The sequence below is a fragment of the Macrobrachium nipponense genome, chromosome 4, assembly GCF_015104395.2.
Source record: "Macrobrachium nipponense isolate FS-2020 chromosome 4, ASM1510439v2, whole genome shotgun sequence".
NCBI classification, from domain to species: domain Eukaryota; kingdom Metazoa; phylum Arthropoda; class Malacostraca; order Decapoda; family Palaemonidae; genus Macrobrachium; species Macrobrachium nipponense.
The window spans coordinates 124,191,074-124,215,779 of record NC_061100.1 but is presented as its reverse complement, the minus strand read 5'-3'; the positions used below and the strand labels follow the sequence as shown (position 1 = coordinate 124,215,779).

Here is a 24,706-nt window from a genome sequence, read left to right as displayed (position 1 = left end):
TCGCGCCTTCACAGGACAAAGCAGCATAGCCTTCGTATCGGAGGCGGTGAAGTCCATTAGGGAGGGTATTGTGAAGGACTCAAACCAATCGTCAGTTACCGAAGGGTTCGCTACGAAGATCGGTACGAAATCGAGCGTCACAAATCCCCATCCCTTTGTGCTTGACTTCTCAAGAGAAGTCATGCAGTTACCTAAGACGAAAAGAAGGGGATAGTCGTATGACCTATCCCTCTTCTCGACTTTGGTTATGTACAGTACTCATACTGACAAGCTATTAAGACGAAGTAATGATTGCTCTGGAACAACCGAACTAAGTCCACAGAATAGTTCGTAACTGACTCGGGCGCTCTGACAGCTGCCGACTGACTGGTTCGGAATCAGTAGAGGCAAGTTGTCCAAGCATCCGGGTAAGTCACGTGACCTTCGCCCTTTAAGAGTTATGCTGAGAGACCAAACAAATAAAATATTTGTTAGTCACCGATGCCGGACGGCGCGGCGATGATTCTCTTAATGCATAAGCTCAAAAGGCGAAAGTCAATTGCCTTCAAAAGACCGAGGTCCCTGATGGCAAGAAAATCTCATAGACGTTGAATCTCAGCTTAAGGAGAAACAACACTATGTGACGTTGAAGACGAAGGTAGGCAATGAATGCAACCTACGTCTTCCAGCTGAATCGAGAGAAGGAATCTCAAGATTCTAAACCTGTGCTTACAAATGACTGAAAACGCTAACCGCCATTTCACTGCTGTCCGGTGTGCAATGAAAGCGGGCGTTCTTCAGTAATGAAACACAGGGGAGAGCCGCCTGAAGAACTACTGCTCATGGGCTGAACGTTTGGAAGTAGAGCTGGCAGGTGTGGGAGTAGGCGATGTCTTTCAATACATCTGCTAATCCGGGGTGAACAATGAACAATTGCACACCTCCGAATACAAGATATTTTGAGGACAAACTCTGATTCCGCAAAAATCATTCGCATTATCGAGATACGATGCAGCAAGAGACTATTACAGAATTCTGTTACCGTGCGGTAAACAGAAAGATGAGAGTCGAATAGATATCTCTGTTTAAAATTCTCGCAATACCGAAGACGATGAATACTAGCGTCACAGCAGTAGATGGTCATTCATGTATGCGAGAATCCCCGTTAATCAGAGACTTAAGTCCGTGATTGTTGGGCAGAGATACGGTTGGTATTCAATCAAAGCAGGTGAAAAAGACATAACCAACCGTCCATCTCAAAGCGGCAGCTGGTACTTGAAATGCCTCGGGCAATTCAATACGCAGTAGCTGTCGCTGACTCGTCATCCTGAGTTGCCAAGTAATCCTTTCCACGAAGGAATGCGTTCGGCCTAGAACCACCGAGCATAAAAAGATATGCTCGAGCAATTATATTTTATGCGAAACGAATTTCGGTAAATATAAAAGCTTAAATGGTGTTGTTGTGACAACACCATAAGTATATAAAATTGAAACTGGAAACTCCTGGGAGGTTGCAGGCAACCCGAGTTGCAGTTCAATTAGAATACTTTTCGTCTAAGTCGCAATCCGTAGAATAACCAGGATATGCGCCTACCCCTCGGACCATTCAACTGCTTAGCAGAATCATGTCGCGAGGTTAATATACGTAGTATATTTGTAGGATTCTGAACAACGATCTCCATCCTAAATTCTTTCCTTCAAGAAAACAAAATAAGGATTGGAGATCGACCACCTTCGGTCTCTATCAAAGAGAGTGAAGAAGTCTTCCTCGAAGGAAAGCTTCAATGGTGAACAGAATACTAAGACGATAGTTCAAGCCAAACTGGATATTCCCGTCCGTTCTTCTCTATTCCAGGTTGGTCGCCTATTGTGAGATAGTCTTCTTTCAGCAGCAGTCTTCTTCCTAATGCTAGAAATTCCAGGAATTCGAGCATAGGCGAGGTTCCCGATTATCGTGTAACATATCGGGGATTCTCGTCTCGCTCACTTTGGACCGTGGTCTCGCCTAAGTGTTTGGAGATCGTAAGAAACTCTAACACTCTGAACTGCGCTAGAAATTCCGTAGAATTCTAAGCAGTCTGCGAAACCCCACCGAATTCGTCAAACGATATCGGCTGGTGGTCCTCTCGATTCCCGTAGAAATCGAGAATGGGGCAGGATCCCTCCTCAACGACCGGGACTTACGTCAGGTAGGACCCGAAGGTCCCCCCGGTAGCGCAGTCCCCAACGTGGAATCCTACAGAGAAATCTCTGTAGGATCCCTCCCCTTTCCCTCGTAGCCGTAAGGAGAGAGGGAATGGGGGAGGAATTGGATACTCGCTCGCCTTCCCAGTGGAACTAGCAGTTGGAGAAGAGTAGGAGCAGCCATCGCCTTGCGGCGATGGCCTCTCAGAGTCTGGGAAAACGTATCGTCAGGAGAAAACGTTTTCCCGAGGAGGGTTACGAACTCTCACTGTAGGTAAGGGTCTGCCGCCACTGTGAACGTCGTCTGGGTGGGGCTGATCGACACCTGACAGGAGAGAGCCGATACCGTCCTCCGACTCATTCCAGTCCTCGTCGAGGTCGAAACCTCTCAGGAGGACCGAAGGAGTATTTAAATACGGTGTCCGAAGACACGTAGAAACGCCGCTGTCGCAGTAGAGGAGGTGGAAGTAGCTTGATCGACCGGCCAGAACTGAGAGAGCCTTCTTGTCCGGAGACGAGAGACTCTGGTTCAAGACAGAATCGGCAAGCTCCGATCGCGGCAAACCCACCGTCGGTTTGGGTTCCCTCTCGGGCCCCAAAACGACTCGAGCAGAGACATGGGCTCTGCTGGTGGGAGCGGCGATCCTTCCCCCAGGTCGTTGTGCTGACGAATCAGTGCAATAACCTGGGCAAAGTTACTCTGAATCTCGGAAGTTACAGCGTCTTGAGGAGTAGGACCGTCCAGTCCCTCCAACAAGAGCAGCTCCCAAGACCCTCCTCCTTCAGAAGAAGGACCAGCAACAGATCCCTGACGGTTGCCTCCAATCACTTGCGCGTACGTCCTGGTTGGTTCTAAGACAATACCTGGCACGTGCGGCGTCGTGACGGGATCGTGAGCGGCGCAATCTCACGATCACTCCTATATACCTCGCTCTTCCTGGCGTATGCCAGGAAGTTGAAGGTATCGGAGAGACAGAACTGACGCTACCCCCTCCCCCCCCTGACGGTCGCCTCCAATCACTTGCGCGTACGTCCTGGTTGGTCCTAAGACCATACGTGGCACGTGCGGCGTCGTGACGGGATCGTGAGCGGCGCACCTCTCACGATCACTCCTAGCTACCTCGCTCTTCCCGGTGTAGCCCGAGGTAGTTGAAGGTAGTGGAGAGACAGACCTGACGCTCCCCCCCCCACTCGCTGGCAGGACCAGCGTACGTGGGGGGGGCTGCAGCCGATCACCAACCCGCGGTGGGGATCGATCTGCAGGCCTGGCCGTGCCGCTCACCTGTGGCGAGCGGCTCGACTGAGCACGTCGACCCCGGTCCCGTGCGTCAGACGAGCTGCTGCTGGTCACCGTATCCGCCCGGTCCCTGTGGGAGCGGCGGTCAGGTGACCTGCAGAGCTCGCTTTCGCGGTGAGACCGGTGAGCGTCCTCGCGGCACGTCAAACCGCTGGTACCAGCCGAGGCTGGTACCGTCAGTCGAGGGGACCTGGGGGACCTCTTCCCAGCCTCAACCTGTGGCCGGTCAGAGACCGTCACGTCCACCCGAGGTACTGGCTGGTCGCTACGAGAGCGGCCGCTGGCCTGGCGAGAGTCACCTGAGCGGCTCTCGACAGTCTTCTGCTCCGTGCCTCGGTCATGACGCTGAGCGAACTCAGGCGTCTTAACTTTGGCTGCACGGTCACACCCGAAGGAGACCGTACACTCGGAACTTCTCGCGGACGAGAAACCGAGACCGGTACCTGGCTTAGCAGCAGAGCTGCCAAGACCAGGCGAGGGTGTACCAGCGGTAGCCAGCACACCCTTGGTCCCCGTCTTCTTCTTCTTCTCAGAAGGGGAGACGGGCCCCGTTCCCGAAGGAACAGGAGGACCAGCAGAAGAATCCCCCCGTCACACCGGAGTGTGACGAGCCCTTCGAAGTTCCCGAAGGAGTCTTCTTAGGGGGAAAAACCCCGGTTACCAGCTGGTCGCTGCGAGAGCGGCCGCTGGCCTGGCGAGAGTCACCTGAGCGGTTCTCGCCAGCCTTCGGCTCCGTGCCGTGGTCTTGGCGCCGAGCGAACTCTGGCGCCGAAACTTTGGCTGCACGGTCTCCCGAGGAAGAGCGTACACTCGGGATCTCCCGCGAACGAGAAGACCAGAGCCGGAAAACCTGCGTAGCGGCATCGCCGCTAGCACCAGGCGAGGAAGTACCAGAGCTAACCGATACTCCCACTGGTCCCCGTCTATCTCTTCCTTACGGAAGGGGAGACGGGCCCCGCTCCCGAGGCAGAGAGGACAGCAGGAGGACCAGCAGAAGGACCCCCCGTCCCACCGAGGTGGGACGGGCCCTTAGAAGTTCCCGAAGGAGACTTCTTAGGGGGGGGAGGCAGCCTTCTTCTTCTTCGGCTTATGGGCCTTAGAAGTCGAAGGGGAAGAGGCAGCAGCAGACGAAGACGAAGATGACACCTTCCTCTTCTTCGTCAGCTCACGCAGGACAGTCGTCAGGTCCTCCATCCAGGCCGGAGTCGGGCCTATTGCCGAAGCAACACGGCCCGACTGCACCTGTCCGGAAGGACCTGGGACTGGGGAAGACACACCATGGGCAGGACCAGCATGGACAGGCGCAGGAACCAGGAGCGACAGGAACAGCAACCAGCTCAGGAGCGGCGGAGGAACAGCGGCAGCGGTAAACACAGAAGGGACAGCCAAGCCAGTAGCGGGAACCACATCAGCGACAGGTACGGCAGGCCCAGCCATCGCCTCGTAGAATCATCGGCAGCCAGCGGGACCTGGTACTGGCGGCCGGTCCAGGGGCGAGCTGCTGGAACAGCGGAAGTCTGGGGCAGGCAACACGAAGAAAACACAGGCGGCGGCGGCATACCCCTCCTCGGTACGGCGGCGACCGGCCCTAGAAGCGGCAGACGGCGTCACCGACACAGCATGGGGAGTGTAGACCAGCGGGGGGAAGCAGCATAAGCGGCCGTGAAGATTGTAGTGGAGACCGCTCCAAGGTCACCGCCCCAGACCTCGCTAGACGCTGCAGCAGATTGTGGATGCTAGGCACGCCCTGCAGCCGCAGTGGTCCATACCTGTCCAAGGTCGTCTCCCACGGATGTAGCACCTGCGGTAGCACAGACAGATTAGTAAGAGGGGTTCCCTCACGCACGGGGGGGAGACATGCCCCACCCCCGAACGCAAGGAAGACCCCAAATACAAAATACAACGAGGAAGCTGAGCGGGGGGGCAGGAAAGAAGACGAAGAATCGGATACCAAGGGAGTCGCGGGAGAGCTTTCCGACGACTTCCTGGCAGACCTTCGCTTCCCCTACCCCCGCACAGCAGTGAAAAGTAATATGAAAACGAAACAGAATACTGCACTTGCGATTCACTTCATAGAACTTAAAGGGGAAAAGATCAATTCCCGGGTAAGAACGGAAACTTGATCCAAATAATATGATGCTATCATAAAATATATATGAAAATGAAACAGAATACTGCACTTGCGATTTTCACTCTCACATAAATAAATCGTAAGGATTAATTCCCGGGTAAGAGCGGAAATTGATCCAAAATTAAATTTGATGCAATTAATAAATGAAAATGAAAAGAAAACTGCATTGCGAATCCACTTTCATTGCATTCTATTCATACAAAATAAGAGGCTCGTGCCGAGCGCAATCAAGCTCTCGGCAACGAACGCACAGGGCAAAAATATAATGAAAAAGAGTACTTACATCTTTCAATTACACACTTTCGCCCAAAATAATGACTCGGCGCGAGTGCGCCCGCCCTCGGCACCGAGACATAATTCAAGTCAATTTCATGAAAAGAGCGGAAATCGCCGTCTACGGCGATAGCTCCATGTTGATTCATAATTAAGTAATGAAAATGAAAACAGTGTACTTACAGTTTCATTTTCAAGATCAAACAAACCATTAGTAGAAAACACAATATAAACAAAGCATACGACGATGAAACGGGCAGAGAGCGATGACGAACACGTCCTTCACACCCGCGGCCGAAAGCAAAAGTGATTCTTCACCTCTTGGGCGCGCGGGCGCGCGCACGATCGGACAAGCAGTTAACTACCGTTCTCCCCTTGTTCGAAGCTTACGACCGTCCCAGCTGCCGCTAGTTACCTTCCTATTGTTAAAGGACCGAGGGTTTGTATTACGTATCGGAACTAATGTGCATTTAGTTGAGTGAAGAGATCAGGAATGAAGAGCTGTGGGAGTTGTTGTACACCGATAATCTGGTGATTACTGCTGAAAATGAGGAGGACCTATAGAGAAGGGTTGGAGAGTGGCAGGAGTCTTTAGAGAGGGGTGGCTTAAAGGTGAATGTGAATAAAACAGAGGTTTTGCTCAGCAGTGAGGAAGATAAGAGACAGAACAGTACAGCAAGAAAGAGGCTCGATTATAAAACAGGCAGAAAAGTTTAAATACTTAGGATCTACTTTAAGCCAAGAGGGAGGATGTTGACAGTAGGATAAAAGCTGCATGGGGGAAGGGGAGAGAGGTAGCTGGAGTGGCATGTGATAAGAAAATGCCAATGAAGCTAAAAGTCAAGATATATAACAGTGATAAGACCAGTGTTAATGTATGGAGCAGAAACATGGGCTCTAACAAGAAAAGAAGAGGTAAAGTTTGAGAGAACAGAGATGAGAATGCTGAGGTAGATTATGGGAATATCACTGCTTCAGAGATTGGAAAACGATGAAATAAGAAGGGCAGGCTTAGTAAAGATTGCAGAGGTGATAAGTCACGATTGAGATGGTATAGGCATGTGTTGAGGATGGATGACAAGGATAGAGTGAAGAGGGCTTGGGAGGAACCTGTTAGAGGAAGAAGATCGAGAGGGAGACAGAGAATTAGATGGCAAGATAAAGATGTAGGGATAACGGTGGGAAAGATCACAAAATGTGTATCTAGTCACAAAAATTATATGAAAATACAGTAATTTGTGAATATTTCTCAGTGAAAATACCGGAAATAGGAGAATTTTCAGAAAATAATGGGCACGTACAGTCTGTAGAAAAATCCGCAAATAGGTATGATGTGATCTGTCCAGGAGGATATGGGAGACCATCTACTGAGATCCCTGAAAATTGGCAATACTGGCAATAAAAGTCATGACTGCCTGGGGAATCAAGAACACTTGCAATTGGTCAGTGTCAACACAAGGTAGTAAAGGAAGCCTCCTCCCAATAGCAAGTCAAAGCAACTCAAAGGAAGGATGACTCATCACCCTAGTGGCTGATGCACAAATACAGCAATGTCCAAACTAGTTAGGAGGGAAATATTTTAACCAAAGAACTGCAGAATATGATTTGGTCTACCAAAATACAGCTTATTCTTTTATTCCAGAAGTGGTCCTCCTTCCATGTTGTCGTATGTCATTCATATATCTAAGACTCTGAACCATTAGATTCAATATTTAAAAATTCAATCAAAATTACCTTAAGGCCTGGCAACTGCTCTGAAATGTTTACCAACTGGACTGCACCATCAGCTTCAAGTAACAGTCGTTTTATCACAGCTTCGTCCTCAAGGGGATTAAGAGAGCATGTTGAGTACACCATGCGACCACCAACTGCAAGCATTTCCAGGCCACGGCGTGCTATTCTTAACTGAAGTCTGGAATATTGAAAAACTATCAAAAGTGAATGTACGCTCTATTTATGAAATACTAATTTCTCCATACCAACATTTATATTGCTCTCTTAGTTTACCACAAAATGTTCCAATTTGTAAATGAAAATAAAACAAAGTATATACTGTACATGAGCACACACACCCCTTGGGGTGACAATTATCTTACATTCCTAGCCAAATACATGAACCCTACATTTTATAACTATAGATAGTTTTATACATTTCTAGTCATTATTGACTTTGAAAACCATTTGCTTTTGTTTTCTCTATCGCCTCTATATCCTTTTTTTTTCTTTTAACTGGTGAATAGATATTGAGAAGAAGAATCAGATAGCCTGATGGTTGTTCCAGGATATGCAATTTTTTTTTCTTTCAAAGGCCAGAGGGAAACCTTGGTTTCTGAGATATGGAAATCCAAATAGTACAAGAAAAATGGACCAGTCAGATAGGTTTGAAATGCACAAATCACAATACAATCAGTCACAAAAAGTGATAAATTTTTTAATATAAAATGAAGTTTTGTAATATACTTACAAGTAATTACTTAGCCAACGATTATGCTCACATGGCATCCTAAATTCAAAAATTAATCAGTGTCAAATATGAAAATACAAAAATTGCAACGAAAAGATAAAAAATGCAAGAAAAACTTCAAAAGAAAAATTAAATGTATAGTAGCATTGACCTAAGGATAAATGCCAAGACTGACTGATACTAAGGATCTGCTCACGCAAGTACAGTAATACTTCCATTCTTCATTTTACACACAGACTCTGGAATGTGTTTGTTAGAAAACAAACAAAGAGGTTGAACATCAACAATTTAAAATTAAATATCCTGGAAGATAAAATAAAAAAGAAAATTGGGGCATACATTCAGGAGTCCCACTACTGAATGCACAAACATAGATATGTCCTGTTAATTTACATCAGTATCAGCTTCAAAAACTTTTCTGCTTACCCATGAAGATTTGCACCATTAGCAGGATTCCACTTGCCCCAAACATCAAAGTTTTTCCGCATAGTACCATCCCCTGAACATGGGACATCACAGAGGATTCTATCAAATTTCAATGGTCCAGTGCTACCATCTGCAAAATGTTCATGTAATATTATGAGTAAAATACTCTACAGTGATTAAAAATTCCTGGTAATTCATTCAGTAAACCCCTAAAGAACCAATACATAAGGAACCTTGCCAGGACTTGCAAGTTTTATAACAGGTTACCTTATACAATATACTAACCTATTATATAATCATATATAATCATTATTTTCCCTTGGTGATTACCAAATAGTAGTAATTAATAACATAGATATATAGTAATAAGGCAGATTTTAATTACAAAGTAACAAACACTTTTTAATTCCAAAGTAACAAAAACTATCTCAGTTTATGAGAGAGAATGAATCAAAATTAATATTTCATAAAATGGTTTCATCCCAGTGGAGTCAGGATTACCTCATTGAAGCCCCAATATTGACAAAGTAACAAAGAACTTATTGCCTCTCCTGTGTTTCTTAATTTTTTCTCTCATCCCTAACTGTGACCCACAAGTCAATTAATATTCATGAACATAATTCTCTTGTTAGGTCAACACAAGCATACTGATTTAGGAAACATCTCTCTTAATCCCTCCTCATCCAGTTCATGAACTGAGAGAGAGAGAGAGAGAGAGAGAGAGAGAGAGAGAGAGAGAGAGAGAGAGAGAGAGAGAGAGAGAGAGAGAGAGAGAGAGCACTTAAAATGGCAAATTTTTAACCAATTTGTATTTTTCATAACTAACAAACCTGAGGTCTTAACATTAGGATAATACCAGTGCCAAGCTGGAACCCGGTAGAATTAAAAATAAACTTGAGAGATCCAGGGACTATTGGCATCTATAACAGGTCAAGGGGTATGTAGTACCCAGAATGCCCTTGGCGTCCCGTGACCTGACAGTTACTCTTCCAACCCAGTTAAGACTGTTAGAGGGGTGGTTAGAGGTGGGCCTTTATCTGTTATGACATCATGTTTTTTAGTTATGAAAAATACAAATTGGTTAAAAATTTGTCATTTGTTCATATACGAAACAAACCTTCGGTCTTAACATTAGGATAGACTTACTTATTGGTAGGAGGTAAGTCTCTATAACTGACTGGGAGTTTGCCACCTTTATCCTTTTCCGAATAGCAGATGTATTCTAAGACAATGGACTATTAACCTTTGAACCAAAGATATATGAGAATCTATTGGTTTCCCTCTCTGGGAGTTCCTACGATGCCATGGTTTATTACATTACGGAAGATGGAGACCTCTCCCTTCTCATAAACTACTCCTGTCCCTTGTATCTGGATCTATTATCACCCTTCTCTCTCCCTATTATCGAGAGGAATGTGTTGCTACTGAGAAGTATACTATACTCTAGATTATCTTTACAGTATGGCTGACCACCTCACCTGCATCTAGTCTGTTCCAGCTCATGATGGTACTCTCATAAAGGAGTAGAAAGAAAGTAGTAAAGAAGAAAGACCAGTCATCTCATTCATTCTACTTTCATACCTTCATCTTCGACTAGACACAAACTGACCCGCCAGAGGTACTGGATGAGCTATACCACTTGCTAGGCTGCCACCACTGGACCCAAGGAAAAAGTGTCCAAGGATTTATGGGCAACATCTTTTAAATAAAAAGAAGTGAAAGTTGTTTGGCATTGCCAAATACCAGCTTTCAAAATTCTCTCCACAGACAAATTCTTCTTGAATGCCAAAGAAGCGCTCAAGCCCCTGATGTCATGTGCTCTAGCCTTCTCTCGGCTATTTGACCCTGTGTCTTCTGCCATGTATGCATTGCTGATCGTTTCTCTCAGCCAAAACGATATTGTGTTCCTAGACACTTCCTTTTTGTTCTGTCCTGTACTTACAAACAGCCTCCGGCACCCAGGCCTGAGATGCCTCATCCTTCTTAAGTACACTCTCCGTACTCTGAAGGGACTCGGAAGCATTTCTTCCCTGTCATTGTCTACAAAGTCTGCCAGAGAAAGTATGGAAAAGGAGTCGAATCTGCCATCCACTACTAATGGGTTTTGAGTTTTGGCTACGAATTCTGGGACAAACTCGAATACCATTGACTTCCGACCTCTCGAATGCTTTACCACATATGACAGACCATGCAGTTCCCCCACCCTTTTGGTTGAGGCTAGGGCCAATAAGAAGACTGTCTTCATGGCCAAGCTCCTATCTGTGGACTGTCTTAATGGCTTGTAGGGGGGTTTTGAAAGACTACTCAGTACCATGGTCAAATCCCAATCTGGGGCTTTTAGTTCCTTCGGAGAACAGGACTGCTCAAAACTCTTCATTAACATAGCCAACTGCCATGAAGATAAAATGTCCACACCTTGCATGCGTAGGACCGAGGCTAGGGCAGCTCTGTATCCTTTACCGCAGATACAGACATATGCCTTTCTGTCCTGAGATATATCAGGAAATCTGCTAACTGTTGAACAGTGGTTCCGAGTGGAGACAAGTCCCCTCTATGACACCAATCACAGTATGCTGACCATTTTCCCTGGTAGACCGCTGCAGATGACCTGATATTTCCTGCCATCTGTGTTGCTGCTTTCTGAGAAAAGCCTCTCACTTGCAGGAGACACTTGACAGTCTCCAACCGTGAAGTGATAGGGACTTCACTGACTGGTGGTACCGCTCCACGTGCGGCTGACATAGTAGGTTGTTCCACGGAGGTAACTCTCTCAGCACGTCTATTAGGAGTTCCAACAAATCCGGAAACCATTCTGCCTTCGGTCATAAAGGCTCTACCAGTCATTTTGAGGTTCTGAGACCGCATTACCTTGTTCAGAAGCTGACGGATTAGACAAAATGAAGGAAATGCGTAAAAGTCCAGATTGTCCCATGGGTGTTGTAGCGCATCTTCTGCTACTGCCTCTACGTCTGGGACTACTGAACAATACACTTCCAACTTTTTGTTGTACCTGGTTGAGAATAGGTCTATGATCGGCCTTTCCCACAATATGAGCATTCTGTCCACTACCTGTTGATGTAAAGACCACTCCGTTCCCAGGATCTGATCGCTCCGGCTCAACTTGTCAGCCGCTATGTTTCTTTTTCCTGGAATATATCTGGCCCCAATGTCTACTAAGTTCTCTACAGCCCACTGATGAAGTTGAACTGTCATCATGTGCAACTGCCGAGATACGAGGCCTCCTCGCTTGTATGTATACGTAAGCTACTACTGTGGTGTTGTCTGACATCAATACCACTGATTGCCCCTTCACCCTCTCCTGGAATTCCTGAAGTGCCAGAAATGCCACTTTTAACTCCAATACATTTAAATGGAGTTTTCTGTCCTTGCAACTCCATTTTGCTGAAATCATCAGCTCCTCCATGTGGGCTCCCCAACCTTTGAGTGACGTGTCTGAGAGCAGCAAGAGGTCCGGAGAGGGTTGCTGAAGGGGAACTCCCACTGTCAGATTGTTGTCCTGCACCCACACAGTAGGTCTTTCCTCACCTCTGTTGGCAAAGGAATTTGCTCGTATGGGTAATCTACCGTTGGCGACCAAAACTCCTTCATCCTCCATTGCAAAGATCGAAGGTGTAGCCTCCCTTGTGGTACCAGCTTCTCTAAGGAAGTTAGAATTCCCAGTACTACTTGCCACTGTCTTGCTGGCTGTGTTTGTTTTTCCAGAAAGGCATTCACCACTCGTTTGCATTTCTCTATCCTCTGGTCTGCTGGGAACACTGGCTTTTACTGTGTCTATAATCATATCCAGATACACCAGCCGTTGACTTGGATCCAACTTCAACTTCTCCTGATTTATCATAATGCCTAGGCTGTGACAAAACTCCAGAAGGGTCACCCTGTCCCGAAGTAATTTTTCTCTGGACTTTGCTATAACCAGCCAGTTGTCTAGGTATCTTATTAGCCTGATCCCCTGAGCATGCGCCCATGTCGACATGAGAGTCAATACTCTTGTAAAAACTTGCGAAGATGGTGTCAACCTGAAGCACAGAACTCTGAATTGGAAAACTTTCTCTGTAAGACTGAAGCGGAGAAATTTCCTGGAAGACTGATGGACTGGGATCTGAAAGTATGCGTCCTGCAAGTCTATTGTCAGCATAAAGTCCTTGATCCTGACGGCTTGTAGAACCGTCTTTGGGGTCTCCATCCTGAATCTGGTTTTTCTTATAAAGAGATTCAATGTTGACAGATCTATTACTGTCCTCCAATTCCCGTTGGCTTTGGGGACAAGGAAAATGCAGCTGTAAAACCCCTTTGAAGGAATTGATACTTGCTCCACAGCCCCTTTTTCCATCATCTTCTCCACTTCCTCTTGCAGAATAAAAGCCTTCCGAGGTTCGTGAGTATAAGCGAGATGTGGTAATGGTTGTTCTGTCAGGGGTGGGGTTACTTTGAACAGAATCAAATAACCGACTCTGAGAACATCCACCATCCATTGCTTCGCTCCAAATTCCTGCCACATCTCTCAGTGATTTGCCAGGCAATCCCCCTACTGGTGTGGCTGAGTGATGAGAGGCGCCCATCCTATTGTCTTGAACCTCTCCCCCTTCCCCAACTACCCCTTCCTCTTTTGTTTATATTGTGAAAGGGCCGATGAGCTAACTTCTTTGGGGAGGAGGGTCTTGTTGGTCATTAGCGATGTTATGTCTCACTAACTTCTTACGAGGTATTTACTGCTGCCTTACCTCAATAGGATTAGCTTGACTTCCAGATGTTTTCCTAACTGCCTGCTGTACTAATCTATCGTTAGTGTCCATCCTTCTATCTCTAGCCTCTTCCAGTATGCTCTCTGGCAACAGCAATTGAGACTCTAGGATATCCCTATTCCTCATTGCTAGCAAGGAATCCAAATCAACAGTGCAGCTTATCTCGCCAAAGCTGCATCTCTCCTCATCAACAGAATATTTGCCCAAACATTGGCACTTAAATTTGTCAAGTACGCAAATGCTTTGGAACCTGATTGTAGCAATCTGATAATCATTGACTCATCCACTACTTTTCTCATTACTTCTGAGGATGCAATTTTTGCCATTGCTGTTGACCAAAGGTCTAACCAAGAAGTGATCTGAAAGACAGAAGAATCTGTTGCTTCCAAAGTAGCAGCTTCCTGACAAGTCATTGAAAGGCATTCCATCTTAACTTGATCCAAGGTTAATCCAGGTCTTAACCTTACCACATCTGGGTTAATTTGTCTAGATAGCAAAGAAACCATTGGTGTCGTAAAATATTTCATATGTTTCATCATTGGGGGGAAATAAACTTAAACGATCTATTCGATCTTAAGGAATTATCATTTCCAGCAATCCGTGCATTTACGTGTTGTAATACTGACTCCGCATGACTTGAGGAAGGTAATTCATAAGACACCTTCGTATCTTTTTTCAATCCAAACACCATGTTGATCCCCGGAGGAAGCATACTGGCAGGTGTCTTCATGCTCCCGAAAGGTTATTGAATTGACAAATCAAATCAGTCACCTCCGCATACAAAGCCAGAAACTCCTGATTTTCTCCTTCCTCCGGTTCTCACGTATTGTGTTCAGCCACAGGAGAAGCTAGCTCACTCCTATCCGCTGACAAATGTCTCCGGGTGCGTCATGGCTGTCCAACCCTACGCCCGCAGCATCTTTGATCTCTGACGGCTCGATCTCGAATAGCCAGTAGGAGAACGAGACAGCCTAACTCCTTCTCTGCTCGCATATCTAGAGCGAGAACCCCGCCTATATCTCCAAGATGAAGGCTCTCTCGAAACCGAGCTAATTTTCTCTCTATCTTGATTAATATCATCTCCAACGACCGTTGGGGAATTCGGCCTTGATCTCTCATCAAGACGAACAACGCCTTACACCAGTGTATCAGAAGAGGTTACCAACTCTTTATTATTTGACCTTTTAATGGGAGCTCTCTCATCCTTTCTCTGTTTCTTAAAAGGTCTTACAGGTGACACTGGTATCTGTTCTTTATTCCTTGTTGAACTCTTCCCACTCATCGTTGATTTTACCAACGGCAACGTAGTCTTTCTTAGACTCTTTGTCGTCTCTTCTGGCATCTCCGCGGCAGCTGCTATCCCAACGACCGTTGATGCTTTCGCTTGTTCGGACGCCTGTAAACGACTTCGTTCGTTAGCGTTAAGCTTACCAGCCACTGTCTTCTTTACTTTGTTGCTGACCGGGATGTGACAGTCCTGGCTCAAAGATCAAGAAGAATTCACTCTTCTCCTCTTGGCCCGAGGATCAGTCACGAAGTCCCGTATCCTCCAACGCTTGACTAGTACACGCTGTGACGTCATCAAACTTTGCGATGACGCCGAACTAGAGGAAGAAGACGAAGAAGAAGACGATTCACGTCTTTTCTTAACTATCTTCTCCTCTAGAGCTTGTAATTTCTTCATGACTGTGTCTACTAAGGAGTCAGAAAGCGTATTTGGCGCCGGAGGCAATGAAGTAGATAGAGAAGCAGTAGGCTGTGACGTCATCATGTCTGCCATGTCAGTGTGTGACGAAGCCTGTGACATCACCACTCTTGTAAGGAGAGACTGAGCGGCTGCTGCTGACAGCCCTGCGTGTGCTGCAAAACTACTTCCAACGTTCTGCATTGCCAAAAATGTTGATGTTGATGTTGTTGTCGTTGCCGCGGCATTAGCTCCCATAAAGTGCAGGCCAGGGGGATGAGGAACATTCAATGTTGTTGGGCCCTGGTGGAATCACGACGCCATATAATGCGACAGCAACCCCTCCAAGGTTGGTACGCCTGGTAGGCCTAACGCCAACCACGTTCCTTCCATTCTCTGCGCATCGGGAGCCGACATCTGGAACAAAGATGGCGATGCTCCCCCTCTCCCTGCCGAGAATGACGGAGCGCAATCTTGCATAAAATTACCCAAAACACCTCCTGGCGTTTCCAATAACGAATCGCTAGAAGAAAATGAAGGAGTATGGGACATATCAAAAGCAGGCGACAAAACATATGGAGCAGTCTGGTTTATTGCCGATACAAAAGAAGCCGACGACGCTTGGTCATCCAAAGATGGCGTCTTCTCCTTTCTTTTGTACTGGCCCTTCCCATAAAACTTCATCCACTGTTCCACCGACCAACCATGACAAACTGAACAAGGATTAGTAATAGTACATGCGTTTTCTCTGCACCTACTACACGTTGGATGTGGATCTGTAGACACTGAAGTTGAAAATCTTGAACAAGGAAACCCACTCACTCCAGGGCATTTCCTTTATCTCTTCTGAGAACCCGAAGATATTTCCGTTGTTGAAGCAAAATTCTCCATCTCACAACGTACACACACCTATCAGATCACACCCATACTGAGAACACCCAAGAAAGAAAAAGTAAAAGGGGAAAAAATGAATAAAACCGGGCAAACGAAAACCGGCTTTAAAACAGATAGAAAGTAATCACGTCCTATCGTAAAGGCGGTAGGAAAGTAACTGTCAGGTCACGGGATGCCAAGGGCATTCTGGGTACTTCATGCCCCGTGACCTGGTATAGATGCCAATAGTCCCTGGATCTCACAAGTTTATTTTTAATTCTACCGGTTTCCAGTTTGGCGCTAGTATTATCCTAATGTTAAGACCTCAGGTTTGTTGCGTATATGAACAAATGTAGTTTCTTTAATGTAATGCACATACTTACAACCACATAGATAATATATAAATATAAATGTGATATTACTGTATTAGGTTCAATAATGTATTGCATTAAGAAAAGAATGGAGTTTTAACCAGGAACCTTGAAAGATGTGAAAAAAATAAAAAATACAATGGAATTCACATAAAATCATTACCTTTCCGACTATGATGGAAATTTGGCATAAATGCTGCATCATGGTTAGTGATCAAGATGGAGGGACTCTGCAACCTTTTTGTCTGGTGAGTCAACATGTAACAGCGTCTGTTGTCTGCATCATTAGCAACCACTAATCCTGGAGGAATGGCAGCCAAAAATTCATCTTCTGAGCTATGCAAAAACTCTATGATCTGAGCGGTCTTACTTCCTGGAGCAGCACAAAGGTCAAGGACCTGCAATTGAAAAAATAAAATCAATGTTATATGTACACAGTACAAAACCCTCATTTTACTTGTTGCCACACCTTTCTAACACCAAGTAGAACTATAAAAATAAGTGGTTTACACATTGTACATACATTACCTGAATACTACCTCACAACATAAACCATGTCCATGTAACTGTATAATAAATACATTCTGAGAAAGAATGTATAAAACTCAATATAATAACACTACTATATTCCAGAGATCACACAATAAAAATGACAGAACACTATATACCTTATGGTGTGGCTCAACACCTAACACTATAGGTGGTATCATACTGACAGCTTCTTGGCGTGAAATATTACCAGTCTCTGTTTCTGAGATTAAAAACTGGTGCAACTGCCAATATGCTTCACAGCGGCGTATATCTCTTCTTGTCAGGTTAAGTTGCCATGCAAGATTGTCTGGATACCTGTAAAAGAAGTACAATGAAACTCATATGACTAGTATTAAGAACTGCTTACTGAAATCAATTATATTTGCAGTACCTACTTTTTATGTACTAAATGACACATTCGATAAGAAAGAAATATTCATATATTAAAGCAATCTTATCATTCCCTTATACGTACTGTAATAATTAAAACACAACTTTTCCAATAAATTTAGTTTTCCTAGGTATACAAAGCAAGAGACATTAATGGAAGAGCATTCATTAGCACAAACTGGAATAACTTATTAAAACATGGTAAAAAGGTGGTACGTACAGTCATACTCAAAAGTGATGCTAAATGGCTGCATAGGATATTGATAAAAAAATCACCAACAACTAACATGCTAGTATATACGTATTTATCTTTTATTTCAATGTGAAATCATAATTATTCTACAAATTATTCCATGTAACTTTTCGAAAAACAGTGCCACAACATTTCCAAAACTTTTGACCACTCAGTGGCTCTGAATTAAAGAAAAATGTCATTATCAAACTTGGGTTCAAATGTTAAAATAAGAAACATCATAAAAATTTTTCGTAACTATGATTTTGGCTGTGATTGCAACCATAATTTTTTTTAACAGTTCTCTTTGATTAACCCTTACTGGACGGGTAAATATGTACATACGTATATCGATATGCAGCTCCTCAGGCCGGGTAAACTTTGAGGTCGGCCAATTTATGAAAAAACTCATCAATGGAAAGAGGAAGATATGCAAATGTACAGGGTGAAAGAATAAAAATTCGAAAAAATTTTCCCTACCTTCCATGAGAAGTTGAAAATGACTATTTACAACCCCTTTCAGAACCTCTTTTACAAGACAATCATAAATTTTATTAACTTATATATGTTTTTTCTAATAAATTATTTTATTTTATTTAGTAAAATACCAAATTTGTAACTAATTTGTATTTTTCATAACTAACAAACCTTCGGTCTTAACATTAGGATTTACTAGCGCCAAGCTGGAAACCGGTAGAATTAAAATTACACTTGTGAGATCCAGGGACTAATGGCATCTATACCAGGTCACGGGGCATGTATACCCAGAATGCCCATGGCTACCTGTGACCCACCAGTTATTTTCCTACCGCCTTTAAGATAAGACGTGTTACAGTGGGGCATCGCTTATTCACGGATCAGTATTCACGGATCCAGTTAATCACGGGTTTTTTCTTGGACCGTTTCTCATGTTACATCACTGGTATGAATCGCTGCATCACGGGTTTGTTGTGTTGCGTATGCGATGTTTTTCGGTAGGCTAACCCTCGGCCGTGGTCCGATAACTACCAACATTCATTTAAAGACTCGTATAATGATATTACCTGACAATAAAGGTAATAAAACCATTCTCACCTAATATATTATTGTCCTATCTTCGAAATAAATAGCCTATTCAAGGTTTATGTACGACGTTCATTGGTAGGCTAAGCGTAGTTGCAGTGCGATAACCACCAACGTACACAAACATTCACATTATGATATTAACTGACAATAAAGGTAATAAAACCATTCTTACCATATATATTATAGTCATATCTTACAAAAAAATAAATAAGCCTATTCGAAGAATAATTCCACATCATTGCACTCAACTTATCGTCGGAGTGGCCAGCCACAAAATGTAAGCATATACCTTTACGTTTGAAAATGGTTTATGTATACGGTTGCGTTCAAAGCGACATTTTTTGTTTTGATAAACTTTTAGAAATTTTAATAGTAGTGGTAGTGTAATTACAGTAGTAATAACATTAAGGCTAAAATTAATTCGAACTTCATTATTATTTTGGCAGTATTCGTATATAACTTCTCTGAACAATGAAGTCATACAAACGCTATTTGTCATAGATTATCGTAAGTATTGCTGTTTGTTATTGGCGACGAAGCGTAAACGAACATAAAAAGCATTTTTACCTTATATATTATCGTCATATCTTCATAATAAAAAGGCTATTCGTGGAGTAATTCCATATCAGTGAAATCAATTTTATCTATGCGAGGCCAGCCAGCTGACAAAATGTACGTACGTATATGAAAATCAAATTATGGTAGCGTTCACAGCAAGATTATCTTTCAAAATCGACTTTGCGACTTCGTTCACTTTGATATTTTTAACGATACAATAACTATCATTTGTACTACTAAAACCATCTTCACATAAGTAATTTTTCGTAAGATATGTGTTGTTACAAAAGCTAGCTTATACATAAAAGGCTTTTATAATTTAAGTCACCATATACATAGTACCCAAACTCATTGTGGGAAATACTACTGTTTCCTCGGATATTGAAATACTTTAGCATCATTCAAACACTTTAATAATATAATGCATAAATACTAGGCTATACATATTTACATCGTATACAAATATACTACATACAGTTATATACAACTACTTTTATATACAAAGTTACAGTTATATACACATATTTATATACAAAATTAATCATATGAGTAGTGATCAGACGACAGCTGTGCACTGGACTACGTACGTACTACTTGGAAGATAAAACAAACAAAAATTTTGTTGTTGTTAGTCGCCGGGATAGATTAACATTTTTCCAGAGATTAAAGAGCTGAATTTTGTTTTGAAGGTATGTCAACCGCGTTACTAAATAGGTATCATCTTCTAAGGAATTTTTTTTTTCTCTTCTTTTGCGGAAGAATCTTCAAGCCATTTTGCATTCAAAGTAATGAGAAGGAATCATTCTATTCTTCATGAAATCAGTAATACTTACACTATAAATAAAAACTAAAACTCCACGTACTGTAATGCAAACACAATAACATCATCGTTAGCTTCGTGTGTGTAAACGTTCATTCTAAGAAATTACAGAGTAGTATAACTAACACCTGATTGGTTGGTTGGTAGCCATGAAGATCTGTTATCCAATGACCTGCCCTCTGCTTCTGTTCTATTTATAGACATACGCCATGGATGGCACTAGGTTTGAACGTTACCATGTTCGTGATTTTCTGACTGCTGACGGCAAAAATTACTCAATAATTTTGCTTTATATAATTATTCCTTCGTGAAAAACAATAATATAATATCGCGGTGACATACCTTCAAAACAAAATTCAGCTTTTAATCTCTGGAAAAAATGTTAATCTATCCCGGCAACTAACAACAACAAAATTTTTGTTCGTTTTATCTTCCAAGTAGTACGTACGTAGTCCAGTGCACAGCTGTCGTCTGATCACTACTCATATGATTAACTTTGTATATAAAAGTATGTGTATATAACTGTTAACTTTGTATATAAAAGTGTGTATATAACTGTATGTAGTATTTGTATACGATGTAAATATGTATAGCCTAGTATTTATGCATTATATTATTAAAGTGTTTGAATGATGCTAAAGTATTTCAATATCCGAGGAAACAGTAGTAAATTTCCCCACAATGAGTTTGGGTGCATATGTATATCTAAGATGACTTAAATTATAAAAGCCTTTTATGTAGAAGCTAGCTTTTGCAACAACACATATCTTACGAAAAAATTACTTATGTGAAGATGGTTTTAGTAGTAACAAATGATAGTTATTGTATCGTTAAAAATATCAAGAGTGAACGAAGTCGCAAAGTCGATTCTATGTCATGTTTTTAACTTTAACGTATAGTGGTATGAAAAACACCAGAGTGTCGTAGCGATGCGTCATCAATATAGTGGTATGAAAATACCACATGGTGTTGTAGCGATACGTAATCACAAAGTACAAATCCTTTTCCCTGGACCATCCTCAGAATTTTACGACTCTTCAACTTCAAGATCGATATGGTAAAATATTATATAGTCATACTTATTGTTAAAATTCACAAGTTGAACTGCAAAACATTATTATATTTTGATTGTTATGTACATATATTTTTTGTGTTTTACGGAAATGTTTGTTTTGAAAATAATACCCATTAGTGAACATATGGTATTAATTGTCCACTATTTTATTATAGGGTGATCTTAATTATCTCACATTCATTTTTAACAGTATTATATTAATAATTTATTTAAATAAACTGTAATTAATAAATAACAATAATGAAAAACATAAAGGGAAAAAAATGTGTTTTGCTGCAGTAGTGGTGTGGTTGATTATGCATCGACCTCACATTTCCGAAATCTAAGAAAAATTCCAAAAACCGAAACATCGGAATGTGTGTGTACTGCACATTTTTTTTAAACACGCACACAATGTCTACACATTTACTGCAATTACAGTAACGTACGTATTTATTCCTGAGAGAGATGAGAGGAGAGAGAGAGAGAGAGGAGATAGAGACTTGAGACGAGAGAGAGAGGAGAGAGAGAGAGAGAGGGAGAGAGAGAAGAGAGAGAGAGAGAATGATTAAGGACTCCAAGGCGTGCTATTTTTACAATTATTTTATTATCTTGGGATTTTTTTTTAATCTTGAGATTTTCTATTCAATTCTCGAGATTAATAAGAAAATTACCGTAAATTGACTAGCATCAGCACACATCTGAATGACTCGGCCATTAGCAGGCTAAACCACCAACCTTATGAACTTGCATGATACATGAGATACATGACAAAACACAAAACCACTGTTTATTGGTGAAAATTAGAGGGGGTTGCACGATATGGGAGATTGCACGTTATTCGAGTATATACGGTATGTGATTTTTTTTTAGCCTTTTATGGAACAAAATCTAGCAAGAAATTGCCATTCCCAGTTGGCAACACTGGCCTACAAACGTTTGTTTGTTGTTGTTATGAAATGTGGTGTGCGGTGCGTTCTTTAAATTGTACCCATATAAACGAGTTAATTATGTGGCATCCAAAAAGCCCTGATTCTTTTACTCTTATGGGAAAGACGCCTAAAGGTCAGATGAAGGTTTTTACGTGGAATATACTAGTATTAACGTGTTGTGACGAAGGGAAGAGATGTTTCGCTGCATACTGTTGGTAGCATTATCGTTATTATATTACTGGACTGCACTGCAAAATCGTCGCCATCTTTTATCAACATAGATTGTTGGTAAGTACCCATATGATTTACATATTTTGATAGTTCTCTTACCACTCATCCTCTCTTTCCTTGTAAAAAAAAAGAGGCCCACCATGCGTATGTAGGCTTCTAGCTGTAATCCCTAGGCTAGTAGGCTACATATGTACAGTAGTACATATACTACATTTATTTTTTTAAGGCTAATTTTGTACAATAACTTTAAAACTGTCTTGAATTTAGTTTTAGGTGATAGTTGAAAACATATTTGGTGTTTGAACTAAAGTAAGGCATTATAAACATTGGAATAGTGGGTCTTGGTTGGGTTAACTATTAAAGTAGGCAGTTTTAAGCAATTTTTGAGGGGGGTATCAGGATAACACGGGTATTTACTCATCACGGGGGGGTTCTGGGCCCTATCCCCCGTGGATAACGAGGCCCCACTGTACTGTCTATCTGATTTAAAGCCGGTTTTTCAGTTTGCCCGTTCTTTATCCATTTCATTTTTTATTTTTCATTCCTTTTCTTTCTCCAAGTGTGATCAGTGTGTGGTAAGAGTGTATACGTGGTATGATGGAGAATTTTGCCTCAACATCGGGATCGTCTACCGTTTCGAAGAGGAGACAAAGGAAATGCCCAGGAGTCAGTGGCTTTCCATGTTCTAGGTTCCTAACTTCGGTGTCGACGGATCCTCATCCAACGTGTAGTAGGTGCAGGGAAAACGTATGTACGGTTACTAATCCTTGTTCTGTTTGTCGTGGTTGGTCGGTGGAACAGTGGAAGAAGTTCTATGGGAAAAGCCAATACAAAAGGAAGGGGGTGACGCCATCTTTGGATGACCAAAACCTTACCGGCTTCTTTGTATCGGCAATAAACCAGGCTGCTCCATATGTTCTCCACTGCTTTGATTTGTCTCATACCCCTTCGGTTCTCCTATCGCGGTTCTGTATCGGAAACGTCAGGAGGGGCCTTGGGTACTTTTATGAATAATTTGCACTCTCCTTTGTTCCCAGCAAGTAGAGGGGGAGATCCGCCATCTTTGTTCCAGGCTCCTGCTACTCAAGCGCATAGGTTAGATGGTACGTGGTCAGCGCTAGGCCTACAGGCGTACCAACCTTGGATGGTCTGCTTGCGCATTTATATGACGTCACGGTTCCAGCAGGGTCCGGCAGCGCTGAATGTTCCTCATCCCCCGGGCTTGCAATTTATGGGAATTAATGCCGCGGCTTCACCATCCCACTCAGTGTTTACAGCGATGCAGAACGTGGGAGGTAGTTTGGCAGCAAACGTGCGGTTGCCAGCAGAAACCTCTCAGTCTCTCCTACGAGAGGGATGACGTCACAACATACGTCACACTCCGATATGGCAGGCGTGATGACGTCACAGACCGATTCTCGGCCTTTTTCGCTGCACCCAGACGCTAATACGCCTTCAGACCCGTCAATGCAAACTGTAATGCAGAAATTACAGGATATAGAGAAGAGAATGAATAAGAGAGACAAAAAGAAAAAGTGTGATTCGCCTTCTTCGTCTTCTTCCTCTAGTTCGGCGTCATCGCTAAGTCCGATAACATCACGGCGAGCGCCAGTCAAGCATTGGAGGAGGATTCGGGAGTTCCTGGCGGATCCTCGGGCTAAGAAGAGAAGAATCAATTCTTCCTCATCTTCGGACCAAGACTGTCATTTCCAAGTCAGCAAGAAGGTCGGAAAGTCAGTGGCTATTAAGCACAAGGTTGGCAGATGAAGCCGTTCGCAAGAATCCGAACAAGCGAGAGAGGTGACGGCCGGCGGGCTAGCGGCCGAGGCGGAGTTGCCAGTTCGGATCGCAAAAACTGCGATACCTCTGGTAAATTCGACGTTGGCGGCGAAAGGTGCAGCAGAGGATGGAATGCAGCAGTCCAGTTTCGCCCGTAAGGCCGTTCAAAATACGTACGAAGGACGATAACGCTCCTATTAAAAGTACGAAAAATAGAGAGTTGGCAACCTCGGCGGATACGTTCGTGGAAGGCAGTGTCCGTCTGGATAGAAGGTCGAGGCCGGGCTCGCCGACGCTCGAAAACGATGCCAATACTAATAAAGACGAACTTATCTCTGTCTTAAGGAGCCTTCATCTTGGAGATCTAGACGAGATTCTCTCTAGATCCGTGAGCAGAGAAAGAGTGAGACGTTCTCGTTCCCCTGCTGACTATCCGGGATCGAGCCAACAGCGGCCAGCAAAGATCAAAGAGACCGCGGCCGTAGGGGGCAGGCGGCCGTGGAATTCCGGGCCGTCTGTCAGAAGATAGAGGCGAGACAACATCCCTTGTGACGGAGAATGGTACACTAGAGCCGGAGGAAGGAGAAAACCAAGAGTTTCTGGCCTCGTATGCAGAGGTGATTGATTTGATTCGTCAATTCAATAACCTTTCGGAGAAGACAGAAACAC

General features: G+C 43.4%; 1 protein-coding gene across 2 annotated transcripts in view; it reads right to left on the bottom strand.

Moving 5' to 3' along the window:
• The window catches only part of LOC135211125 (tRNA (cytosine(34)-C(5))-methyltransferase-like), a 149,447-nt gene that overhangs the window by 61,492 nt on the left and 63,249 nt on the right, over nt 1–24,706 (bottom strand). For both annotated transcript variants that reach the window (XM_064244239.1, XM_064244238.1), the window contains exons 4-7: nt 17,114–17,291; nt 16,609–16,843; nt 8,755–8,884; nt 7,599–7,776 (exon numbers count right to left, since the gene is read on the bottom strand). In XM_064244239.1, coding sequence (XP_064100309.1) covers nt 7,599–7,776; nt 8,755–8,884; nt 16,609–16,843; nt 17,114–17,291 — 721 coding nt within the window. The remainder of the gene's footprint in view (nt 1–7,598; nt 7,777–8,754; nt 8,885–16,608; nt 16,844–17,113; nt 17,292–24,706) is intronic.